At 35.9% G+C, this 13,703-nt stretch overlaps 1 protein-coding gene across 1 annotated transcript in view; it reads left to right on the top strand.

Moving 5' to 3' along the window:
• LOC122491016 (serine/arginine repetitive matrix protein 1-like) overlaps positions 1-13,703 on the top strand; it is a 63,314-nt gene extending 49,611 nt beyond the window's left edge. The window contains exon 5 of the mRNA XM_043593307.1: positions 13,546-13,703. Within this exon, the coding sequence (XP_043449242.1) occupies positions 13,546-13,606 (61 nt within the window). The 3' untranslated portion in view covers positions 13,607-13,703. The remainder of the gene's footprint in view (positions 1-13,545) is intronic.

The following is a 13,703-nucleotide window of genomic DNA, read 5'->3' as shown; positions in this document are numbered from 1 at the left end:
GAGGGAAGTTTATAGTAATTCAGACCTACCTCAAGAAACAAACAAATAAACAAATCTCAAATAAGCAATCTAACCTTACACATAAAGGATCTGGAAAAAGAAATCACAACAAAGCCCAAAGTTGGTAGAAGGAAGGAAACAACAAAGATCAAAATGGGAATAAATAAAATAGAGACAAAACAACAATAGAAAAGATCAATGAAACTAAGAGCTTGTTCTTTGAAAAGATAAATGAATAGATAATACTTTAGCCAGACTTATCAAGAAGAAAAAAGCAAGGACTCAAATAAATAAAATAAAAAATGAAAGAAGTTACAAGTGCCACCACAGCAATACAAAGAAAGGATTATTAGACTACTATGAAAAATTATATGCCAACAAATTGGAATATAAATTGATATGCAAAGAATTGATAAATTCTTGGAAACATACAATCTTCTGAGACTGAATCCAGAAGTAATAGATAATCTGAACTGACTAATAGGAATGAAATTGAATCAGTAAAACAAACAGATAAACAAACAAAACAAAACTCCCAACAAAAAAATCTAGGACCATATGGCTTGACAAGTGAATTCTACCAAACATTTAAACAAATGTTTTTAATGTTTATTTTTGAGAGAGAGAGACAGAGCACAAGTGGGGGAGGGACAGAGAGAAAGAGAGAGACAGACAGAATCCAAAGTAGACTCCAGGCCTTGAGCTACCAGTCCAGAGCCTGACGTGGAGCTCAAACTCGTGAACTGTGAGATCATGACCTGAGCCAAAGTCAGATGCTTAACTGACTGAGCCACCCAGCGCCCTCTACCAAACATTTAAAGAAGAGTTAATATCTATCCTTCTCAAACTATTCCAAAAAAAGTAGAAAAGGAAGGAATTCTTATAAATTCATTCTATAAGCCCACCATTACCCTGATACCAAAACCAGACAAAGACACTACCAAAAAAATATATATATATATGTATGTGTATATATATATATATATATATATATATATATATATATGTCCCTGATGGACAGAGATGCAAAAATCTTCAACAAATTATTGGCAACTGAATTCACCAATACATTAAGAGGATCATTCACCACAATCAAGTGGGATTTATTACAAGGATGCAAGGATGGTTCAATATCCACAAATCATGTGATACACCACATTAGCAAAATGAAGGATAAAAAAGCCATACAGTCTTAATAGATGCAGAAAAACCATTTAAGAAAATTCAATATTATTCATGGTAAAAAGCTCTCCACAAAGTAGGTATACATACCTTAATATAATAAAAGCCATATATGACAAACCCACAGCTAACATCATACTTAATGGTGAAAATCTGAAAGCTTTTCCTCTAAGATCAAGAGAAGGATGTTCACTCTCACCACTTTCATTCAACATAGTACTGCAAGTCCTAGCTACTGCAATCAAACAATAAAAAGAATTAAATCATCCAAATGGTAAGGAAGAAGTAAAACTGTCACTATTAGCAGATGATACGAAACCCAAAGTCTCCACCAAAAATAATATTAGAATAGTAAATGAATTCAGTAAAGTTGTAGGATACAAAATTAATATACAGAAATCTGTTGCATTTCTATGCACTAATTACAAAGTAGCAGAGAGAGAAATTAAGAAACTAATCTAATTTACAATTGTATCAAAAAGAATAAACACCTAGTAATAAGTTTAACCAAGAAAGTGAAAGACTGTATTCTGAAAAGTGTAAGACAGGGATGAAAAAAATTGAATATGATACAAGTAAATGGAAATATATGTATCATATTAGAAGAATTAATATTGTTAAAATGTCCATAGTACCCAAAGCAATCTACAAATTCTATAATATTCTATTCTATTCTATTCTATTCTATTCTATTCTATTCTATTCTATTCTATTTCTAGAAAGAGTGCAAGCAGGGGAGAGGTGCAGAGAGAGAAAAAGAGAATCCTAAGCAGACTCCATGCTCAGCATGGAGCCCAACATGGGGCTAAGTACCATGACCCTGGGATCATGACCTGAACTGAAATTAAGAGTTGGATGCTCAACCAACTGAGCCACCCATATGCCCCAGCAATCTACAAATTCAGTGCAATCCCTATCAAAATACCAACAGTATTTTATACAGAACTAGAACAAATAATCCTAAAAATTTGTATGTAACCACAAAAGACCCCAAATAGCCAAAACAATCTTAAGAAGAAGAAAGCTGGAAGTATCACAATTCTAGATTTCAAAGTATACTGCAAATATATAGTAATCAAAACAGTATGGTACTGGCACAAAAATAGACACATGGATCAATGGAACAGAATAGAGAGCCCAGAAATAAATCCATGTTTATAGCATCAATTAATCTATAACAAAGGAGCAAGAATATACAATGAGAAAAAGATAATCTTTCCAAAAAATGGTGTTGGGAAAACTGGACAGCTGCATGCAATATGAAACTGGACCATTTCCTTACACCATACACAAAAATAAACTCAAGCAAATTAAAGACCTAAATGTAAGACATGAAATGATAATACTCCTAAATGAGAACATAGAGAGTAAACACTTGGACATTGGTGTTCACAATATTTTTCTTGACATGTCTTCTCAGGCAAGGGAAACAAAAGCAAAAATAAACATTGTGATTACATCAAACTCAAGAGCTTTTGCACAATCAAGGAAAGCATCAAAAAAAGGAAAAGGCTACCTACTGAATGAGAGAAGAATTCTGATAAGGGGTTAATATCTAAAATATATAAAGAAATCATAAAATTCAACACACACAAAAACCTGCCACAAATAATCCAATTAGAAAATGGGCAGAAGACCTGAACAGATTTTTTTCTAAAAACATACAGATGGCAAACATACATGAAAAGATGTTCAACATCACTTATCATCAAGGAAATGCAAATCAAAACGACAGTGAGATACTACCTTACACCTGTCAGAGCGACTAGTATCAAAACGACAAGAAATAACAAGTGTTGATGAGACTGGAGAAAAAGGAACTGTCTTGCACTGTGGTGTGATGCAAATTGGTACAGCCACTGTGGAAAATATGGAGTTTCCTCAAAAAAATTAAAAAGAGAAGTACCATACAACCCAGTTATTCTATTTCTGGGTATTTACCAAGGAAAATAAAAACACTAAGTTGAAAAGATGTGTGCATCCCTATGTTTATTGCAGCATGATTGATCATACCCAAGATTTGGAAGCAACTTAACTGTCCATCAATAGATAAATGGATAAAAGAAGAAGTGCTATATATACAGAATGGAACATTACTCAGCCATTAAAGGAATGAAATCTTGCCATTTGCAACAACGTAGATGGATCTAGAATGTGTTATGCTAAGTGAAATAGGTCAGACAAAGACGAAGACAAATACTGGATGATTTCCCTCATACATGGAATCTAAAAAATTAAACCAAAAGCAGAAATAGATCCATGAGTACAGAGAACAAACTCATAGTTGCCAGAAGGGAGGGGGCAGGGAGGATGTGCAAAATAGTTGAAGGGGATTAGGAGGTACAAACTTCCAGTTATAAAATAAGTCATGGGATGAAAAATACAGCAGTATATAGTCAATAATACTGTAATAATGTTGTATGGTGACAGATAGTAATTACACTTTTCATGGTGAGCATTTTGTAACGTATATAATTGTCAAATCACTATGTTGGATGCCTGAAAATAATGTAATTGTAATACCACATATCAGTTATACCTCAATTAAAAACAAAGAAGCTGGTCATCCAAATGACTTGTTTAAACAAATTTTTTAAAGGGGAGAAGATATTAGGTTACAGACACACATACTCTTGGTGCCTCTCCATTCAATATGGCACCTTCAGGCACATAACTAACCTACATAACATGTACCTGGGTCCAGGTCATTGGGATCCAATCATGAGATGGTCCAGGTCCTGGCCCTGATGACATCCTATTGATGTTGAGTGCCATCACAACACGGCTGGTCCTGCTCTGCCCCTTTCCATCCGCACTCCACTGGAGCAGTCACTGTCAGTGATCAAGAAAATCCTCTGCCACACAGATATCACAGTTACCTGTTTCTGACCACAGAAAGCATTTGGTGCTCTGGCACTGGAAGGTGCTATGGCACACTCTACATGTCACTGCCATTTATTTATACCCACTGCTTGCAGACACACCAGCAGAGATTCTAGAACAGAGCATCGCTAGGAAAATACCTTTGAAACAAGATTAATCACTGGAGAGGTTTAAAGCCAAGACCAGATCAAGGCCAGGGTTTGGTTCTCTTTGAAGGATCTGCTATCTGTCTTTTTTGGGCTTAATAGGAGAAGAGAAAGTCTTTGGAAGCAAGATCTTTTTATTTGATGCCTTATTGGTTTCCTGCATAGTCAATTCCATTTTGTCCTTTTATAAAAGTTTGTAAAACATTTTTAAAAAATGTTTATTTATTTATTTTGAGAGAGAGAGCATGTGAGCAGGGCAGGGGCAGAGAGAGGAAGACAGAGAATTTCAAGCATGCTCTGTGTTATTAGCCCAGAGCCCGACACAGGACTCAATGTGGGGCTTGAACTCATGAACATGAATTCATGACCTGAGCCAAATTTAATAATAATTATATATATATATACATATATATATATATATATATATATACACACACACACATACACATACACACATCTAATTTATATATGCATATATATATTGTGTGTGTGTGTGTGTGTGTGTGTATATATAGTTTCAAAATTATATATATTTCCAATGTGAATAGCATTTCTTAATTTTTTACTCAACAGCATCTCCTTCAGTCTGCACTAGCGTGAAATTTCTTGGCTGGCTCCTTTTCTCTGCCAGAGGTGAAGCCAAGTGGAAAAAACAGTCAACATTTTCCATTTCTTTGGCCCAGATGACCAGGATTGGGCCTTTTTCTCAGCTCTGCATAACAAGCTACACAATGTACATATAAAAAATAAAATTGAATGAAGTAAGAGTAGAAACATATAAAACACTGCCTTTCCTTTTATTTGATGTAGCTATCAAGCTATTCTCTAAATATCTGTCATTGTGGTAAAAAGCACACATTATTGCATAGGCATTGTGTTATATTTCTGGTCATATATGTACATTTAACTTCATACACACAAAAGGTAATAGTTATAAGATACAACAGCATGTAAAATGTATTCTTAAAATGTGTTCTAGTAACATAGGCTCTATGTTTTATGCAAGCTACATTTCATGTTTAAAATCTTTCTTGTTTTAGCACTGACTAGTATATAATTTATTTATTATAATTTAGTAAGGGGTTTCAGAATAGCATGTTTAAATAATGGTCAAATTTTACCATAGGTCAATTCTGATCTAGTATGCGGGGTCCAATTCCAATGGAAGCTGTTACTTTGTCCCTCTTATTAAGGTCAGCAAAGATAGAATTCTATACATCTTAATCATATCTCCTATGACTAATTCAGCCCATAGGATTATAACCATGAATATTTTATATGTAACTTCCAGTAATAGTGCTCATTCTATCAATCAATATCAAATTAACCCCAAGATTACTGAAAATCTGGAATAAAATATAAAATATTGAATCATTCATTTTTAATAACATAGGTTATAAATGTGTATTGCTCTGGAGAAATGACTCTTGATTTTGTAATGCAATATTTATGAGAGAGTTTGGAACAGTGGAGAAAGTTCTGCCTTCTTTCCTCCATGTTGGAAGATCTGCTCCGTGGGAACAACTCGCTGCCATCGTGCATAGGATGTTGTTCCACCTGTGTTTTGTATTCCTGAAGCCACCCAGTGCCAATTCAACTTGAAGAAATTCTATTTAATGTAGTCTAACACTTCAATTTAAAGGTTTTTCTTTAATGTTTATTTATTTTTTAGAGAGACAGAGCACGAGCAGAGGAGGGGCAGAGACAGGGAGGCCCAGAATCTGAAGCAGGCTCCAGGCTTTGAGCTGTCAGCACAGAGCCTGACACGGGGCTCGAACTCACAGACTGTGAGATTATGACCTGAGCCCAAGTCAGGCGCTTAACTGACTGAGCCACCCAAGCACCCCTCTAACACTTCAATTTAATAAACATTTAATGAGCAAAGCAGAATGCTAGGTTGTATTAATAAGGTGTCCCTTAGTTGTAAGGAAAGACAACTCAGGTTTATTTGTGTGAAGTCTCATAGAGCCTATGTTAGCAGGACAGGCTGGCCTCACTGGAACAACAAAGCTGCCAGACATCTTCTTTCTCTTCCCTTGACTTACAACACCCCTTTTCTTTCTGTCTTCTGTTTCCTTTTCTTTTTTTTTTTTTTTTTCATAGCATGGCATTTTATCCCTGCCATATTTTTGCTTCATTCTGCCTTTTGTCAGCTTCCTTTCTGTTCTCTGACCTGCTTATACATGACCCATCAGAGCTACCCCCAAATAATACTTTCTATAATAAATATATATGTATATATATATGCATATACATATATATGTATATGTATATATAAAACAGTTTCTAGAAATAGTTATTTTTGCTTTTGTTTCCCTTGCCTGAGGAGGCATACCTAGAAAAACGTTCCTATCGGTGATGTCAGACACATTTCTGCCCATGTTTTATTCTAGGAATTTTATGGTTTTAGGTCTTACATTTAGGTCTTTAATCTATCTTGATTATAGTATAAGAAAATGGTCCAGTTTCTTTTTTTTTTTTTTTTACATGTACTCATCCAATTTTCCCAGTGATGCAGGCAGGCCAGGTCTGAGGACCATGGTGGATGCTGGGTTCCCGTGGGACCAGCCTAGAGGGTCCTTGGCTTCATGCAGGATGGAAATCAAATGTGAGCCAGCAGGAAATGAAAGCAGAGTTTATTGAAGATACGTCTTTGCTTGGGGCCTGGGGGGTTTTTATGTGGTCTGGGGCACATGTCCTCTCAGGAATCCAGGAATTAGTTGGAACAAAGCCGAGGATCCAGGTGATATTCCTTAGAGTCAAGGAATATCAAGATAACTATATATCAAGATATCTAACACCTGGAGATCTGGAATATGCATGTGAAAGCTTCTTGTGGTCATTCTTACCTGGTCCTTCTTAGATGTTATCTATTCTAGAGAAGTCATTGACTCCTTATCTCTTACAAGGAGGACCTATGCTATTTGCATTACAAGGCGTGTGTAGAGTGGGGTGGGGTGCAGGTCCTGGCAAGAATAGAAGCCAGAAAAGAAGCAAAGGGGGAAAAAACAGCTTTTTCTCTCTTTGGGTTCCTTCGGTTTCCCTGTCTCACCAGCACTGTTTGTTGAAGAGACTGTATCTTCCCCATTGTGTAGGTAGCTTTCTGTCAGCCCCAGAGGACTGCCAGCTCACAGGCCAGTGGTCAGGATGGATTCCACTGCATGGTCCCAGCCTGATGCAATGAGGTGGCTTGGCTGGTGTCTCAGTAGGGGACAAGGAGCAGCGCAATTAATGATGATAGCCTTGGTGTGAGGAAAAGAGGTGCTGCACAGCCACCTGCAAGAGACAGACAAATCTTAAATCCCGGATTAAAATGATGACAAGGTAAGAGATCTCCTGAGACACAGATTAGAGAGCTCCATAAAATAAGCAGGCCCCTGTTTTCTGGCAGACAGTAAAAACAGACAAATTGTCTTGGGGGATGCTGGGGAAAGATTATGATATAGAGAAAGAAAGGCTTACAAAGCTGAAAGGCCTCTTGTACAAATGTTGTCTCCTAGGATGATCAATCTGTGGCCATCAGCCCAACACTCAGTCATGTAACATGTGAACACTTAAATGCACAACAGTACAGGCACCAAAGGGCCTACAGAGCCAGGGGTGCACACAGAGCTAGTATTTTTGAGGACCTATTGTTTTCAAGGTACATTGCTGGAGGCTTTGCAAATACTGTTTAATTTAATTTAATTTAACTTAATTTTAGTTCTAGACTTGTGTTTAGTTCTAGACTTCTCTGTCCAATTTCGTTGCTTACTTTGTGCCATACTCTAGAATTCATTACTTTTCCCTATACACACAAGAGTTAGAGGGAACTACTTCCCTCCGGAAGTCAATAGTTGAGATGAGGAACTTGCCTTGTCCCCACATACTCTGAATTTCCCTTAGCCCAGGCTTCTGGCTCATACTTCATACCCTCAGTGCCTCTTATTCCTGTCAGCTCTGGGCTCTGAGGCTCTCAGTGAGCTCTTCCTGTTTCTCCTCAAGCAGCTGCTTCCTTCAACCAGAGCACGCAATCTATTTCCCAAAGCTTCACCTTTTAAACCTCCCCTTACAATGCGTGGGATGAGCTCTATCAAAAAGACATTAGTTTTGGGGCGCCTGGGTGGCTCAGTCGGTTAAGCGTCCGACTTCGGCTCAGGTCATGATCTCGCGGTCCGTGAGTTCAAGCCCCGCATCGGGCTCTGTGCTGACTGCTCAGAGCCTGGAGCCTGTTTCAGATTCTGTGTCTCCCTCTCTCTCTGACCCTCCCCCGTTCATGCTCTGTCTCTCTCTGTCTCAAAAATAAATAAACGTTAAAAAAAAATTAAAAAAAAAGACATTAGTTTTTATAGAATTTTGGAAAACAAAGTACAGAGAAGATAGCATATTGCATTATTTATTCTCTTAGAGCTCACTGCTTTGTATCTGTTTGTTTATGCAAATAAGGAAAATGTTTGCATCATCCTCTCCATACTAATAAATTCCAGTTTATGAAGTAGAAAGTCATTTGAGATTAGAAACAGGTAAAACATGCACACAGAAAGTTAGGAAATGGAAGGATGAAAATCTTTTAAATTTAAAAATAGTTGTCAGGGCACCTGGGTGACTCAGTTGGTTAAACATACGACTGTTGATTTTGGCTCAGGTCACGATCCCTGGGCCATTGTATCAGGCCCTGAGTTCTGGATCCGTGCTAAGCACAGAGCCTGCTTAAGATCCTCTCTTTCCCTCCCTCTGCCTGTCCTTTGCTCATGTGCGTATGCATATGCACATGCTCTCTCTCTCAAAAAAAATTTTTTAATATAAAAATAAAAAGAAAAATAGTTGTAGGGTGCTTGGCTGGCTCGTTCAAAAAGAGTGCGACTCTTGATCCACATTGGGTGTAGAGATTACATAAAATAAATAAATAAAATTTTTATATGTTCACTTTTTAAATTATTATTTTTAAAGGTTTTTATTTACTTAAGTAATCTCTACACCCAGTGTGGGCTCGAACTCACGACGCTGAGATCAAGAGTCACACGCTCTTCTGACTGAGCCAGCCAGGTGCCCCCAAATCTTCACTTTTAAAAAAATAAAATAAATGGTTGTGAAGTAATTGAGGGTTAAGTTTTTGCTGTTTTGAAGCTTTGATCTAATGGCACTATTTGGATTTATGAATAAATGTTTTTTTAAGTATTCTGAGTATAAAGTGCAAATGTGGATTTTTTTTTTTTTTTTTTTTTTTACTTGTGCAGGATTCTCTCCAGCTAGTCTCCCAATTTCCTGGATGTGATTGAATGCCATAAAAACTATCAAACCAGTTTTGTTTTTTTTGTTTTTTTTTAACTTTTATGCAGTTTTGAGAGACAGAGAGAGACAGAGCATGAACAGGGGAGGGGCAGAGAGAAAGGGAGACACAGAATCTGAAGCAGGCTCCAAGCTGTCAGCTCAAAGCCTGACATGGGGTTTGAGCCCACGAAAGGTGAGATCATGACCTGAGCCCGAGTCAGATGCCCAACCGACTGAGCCACCCAGGCGCCCCAATCAAAGCAGTTTTTAACCTACCTGAAGCATTTTCTGTCTTCTAGGTTTAGCTAATTCTAAATGTTGTATCTTGAATACAGTGAATTATGTTGCATAAGAAATTCATTATAACAGTTTAGATCATTTTAGCAATTCATCTTTTTAATGAAAAGTATGTGCAATCTCATACAATTATATTAGAAATATTTTCCACATATCTAGATATATTTTAGTCTTTTTTTTTTTTTAAAGTAAGCTCTACACCCAACAAGGGGCTTAAACTCATGAACCTGAGGTCAAGAGTCACATGCTTTACCTACTGAGCCAGCCAGGCACCCCTAGATATTTTATATCAGACTATTGTCTCAATCTGGAATGCCCTTCCACTCATTATATAAATAAATTCTTTATAAATTAAAAATACACACACACACACACTACGTAAGTACATTCTTATTATAAAAATGGAAATAGTATAGGGCTATATATGTAAAATATCTTTTCACCATTAATGTTAAAAATTCTTTATGTGTAGAGCATTGACATGCCAACTGAAAAGCTAAGTTTCCCAGGTTTCCTTGCAGCTAGACACAGTTTCCCAGGTTTCCTTGCACAAGACACAGTTCTGCCAATGAGATAGAAGTTTACTGGAAAGACTTTTGGGAAAGCTGTTTTTTCTCTGAGAAAGGGATAAACACATGTGGAACACATTTTTTTTTTTAATCTTCTTCATGACTAGAATTTGGAGATAATTTGGAAGTGAGTGCAACAACAATCTTGTGACTGTTAGTAGGGGAGGTGTACCTTAGAGATGGTGGGATCAAAATTAGGAAGAGCCTAGGGCCTGGATTTATGTGATCATAAATGTTTATGTTAATGTTCCTGTTCTAGGCAGCTACATATTACATACTTCCAGCCTCCCATACCAGACCCATCTAGAGATAGTGTGTATTTTTTGAGACCCATCTATATTCATACCACATTAAATTTTTATCCAAGGTTTTTTCCCCCAAAATTGGATTATATTATATATATATTATATATATATATATATTACTCTGAATCTCCTTTATGGTATAATATATACAATATATTATATATTATATAATTATTATATATTATATATTAATTATAAATTAACATTACATGTTATAAATATTATTAAATATTTAATTATTTATTAATGTATTTAATAATTATTAAATTATTAATTGATTAATTATTAATTATTAAATGTTATAAATTAATATTATATATTAATTATAAATGTTATATATTATATGTATATGTATGTATGTATATGTATGTATGTATATATATTATATATATTCTATTGTGTATATGTATATATATTATATATATATATATATATATATATATATATATATTACTCTGAATCTCCTTTATTGACTTAACAATATGGTCTAGATATCTTTCCATGGTCAGTACAAGAGGAGTTATCCTTTTTTATTTTTTATTTTTTTATTTTTTTTTGTTTTTTTTTGTTTTTTATTTATTTTTGGGACAGAGAGAGACAGAGCATGAACGGGGGAGAGGCAGAGAGAGAGGGAGACACAGAATCGGAAACAGGCTCCAGGCTCTGAGCCATCAGCCCAGAGCCCGACGCGGGGCTCGAACTCACGGATGGCGAGATCGTGACCTGAGCTGAAGTCGGACACTTAACCGACTGAGCCACCCAGGCGCCCTAAAAATTATTTTAAACAAAAGACATTTTTTTCTTTTAAAAGTGACACTTGCTTATTCAAGCTATACAGAAAAATTTCAAGTAAAAAGCAGCAAATGTCCCTAAATCCCACTATTTTTAAATAAGCAATATTATTGTTGGTGAGCATGATTCCTCTCAGCTCTCCCTGAAAATACTGGGAATTGTTCTCTTACACTACCACCTCCATGTACATGTGTATACACATTGACATGCATGCACACACATACAAATACACACAAATATAGACTTGAATATATATACACACAAATACACATAGGAACATGCATGCAAACACAACACAACACAAAATAACACAAACACATGTAAATATACACACCTGCTCACATGGGAGAGTGAGAGAGAGAAACTTACAAAATCAGAACCTATCAAAAAGTGCTTAATTTTAATTGAATTAAACTGAAAAACTATTAGAATACCTTTAGAAGTTATGACTAGGGCACCTGGGTGGCTCAGTCGGTTAAGTGTCCGACTTTGGCTCAGGTCATGATACGCAACTTTGGCTCGCGTTTCATGGGTTCAGGCCCCTTTTTGGGCTCTGTGGTGACAGCCCAGAGCCTGGAGCCTGCTTCGGATTCTGTGTCTCCCCCTCTCTCAGCCCCTCCCCTGCTTTTGCTCTCTCTCTGTCTCTCAAAAAATGAATAAATGTTAAAAAAAATTTTAAGAGTTATGACTAAAATTGTTATAGAATACCAGAGAGCGATACCCAAAATTCAAACCAGATATCATTTTTAATGCCCATAAAAGTTATAGAATTAATAGCAGAAATAGTTGAAGCCAGAACGTCATATTAGTATCTTCTTTTGCTAAAGAATCTGTATATTTAGCATTATAAATTATAATATTTAACAGATTTATTAGATTAACAATGTAGCCTTGTGATTCCAATTTAAAATGTAGAATTGAGTAATTGATTTAAATTTATTAATTTAAGTAGAAATTTTACTGTGTATATAATAGTATTAGAACATTTAGTGGACCTTAAGTTTCACCATATTTTTAAGTTTAACTAATTTAGTTCATAAGAATGATTTAATTACTTGAGAAGGTTTGTATTACAGACAATCGAAGGACTTAAAAGAAAGGCAACATATTAAATTTATAAACCCTGTTTAAAACATTTCAAATAAATTCAGATTCTGTGTCTCCCTCTCTCTATGCCCCTCCCCTGCTCTCACTCTGTCTCTGTCTCTCTCAAAAATAAATAAAGATTAAAAAAAAATCTTTAAAAAAAAGGGGCACCTGAGTGGCTCTGTCGGTTAAGCGTCCAACTTTGTCTCAGGTCATGATCTCATGGTCCATGAGTTCAAGCCCTGCATTGGGCTCTGTGCTGACAGTTTAGAGCCTGGAGCCTGCTTCAGATTCTGTGTCTCCCTCTCTCTCTGCCCCTCCCCTGCTCTTGCTCTGTCTCTGTCTCTCTCAAAAATAAATGAAGATTAAACAAAAATCTTTAAAACATTTAAAAAAATTTAATTGACTGCATTGAGAGTGTGACCAAATATGAATTGAAGGCCATTAAAAGTGAAAGTACCAATCTGCTAGACTTATAATGGCATAATGAGATTTGTAAGCTGAAGTTAAATGCTTAAGGAATGAAATTAGATTCTGTAAATTAATAAACTGATTATTCAGTTTTAAAACCCAAGTAACTTCTAAACTGTCTTTTCTGTGACCATAAGAAAACTCACATTTATGTAAGAAGAAAAGAAATGTCAACTTTGGATAACTGTTTCTTCAGTTATCTTATTCAGATATCTTCTAAAATTAAGACAAAAGACTATGAAAACCATTAAGGATTTGTAGTCATTATGTTTTTATTGTTCTTTAAAATTATGTGTTAGTTTTAATATTGAAAATGTTTCTGCTATGAAATATAATAGTTACCAACCATGCCAGTGTGCCTGGGACTGAGGGGTATACTAGAACTCACGGCTCTCTGTGCTGAACCCAGTAACCTTGGTCACTCAAATGGAAGGCATTGTAGCATAGGTGCAAGACTATAGATTGTTACTAACACCTGCATTTGAGACTTGAATCTTCAGCTTATTTTCTATTTATCCTGGGTAAATGGCTTATTTTCACACCTCTGTTTTCTCCCCTCTAAAGGAGAAGAATGTATTCTCATTGTAACTCAGAGGGAAACCTTCACAATGTCTGGAGCCCTTGATGTCCTGAAAATGAAAGAGAAAGATGTCCTCAAACTACTTGCAGCAGGAACCCACTTAGGTGGCACCAACCTTGACTTCCAAATGGAACAGTACATC

This window comes from Prionailurus bengalensis, chromosome C2 (genome assembly GCF_016509475.1).
Source record: "Prionailurus bengalensis isolate Pbe53 chromosome C2, Fcat_Pben_1.1_paternal_pri, whole genome shotgun sequence".
In the NCBI taxonomy this organism is placed as follows: domain Eukaryota; kingdom Metazoa; phylum Chordata; class Mammalia; order Carnivora; family Felidae; genus Prionailurus; species Prionailurus bengalensis.
The sequence above is the reverse complement of the archived record's forward strand: the minus strand, read 5'-3'. Positions and strand labels throughout refer to the sequence as shown.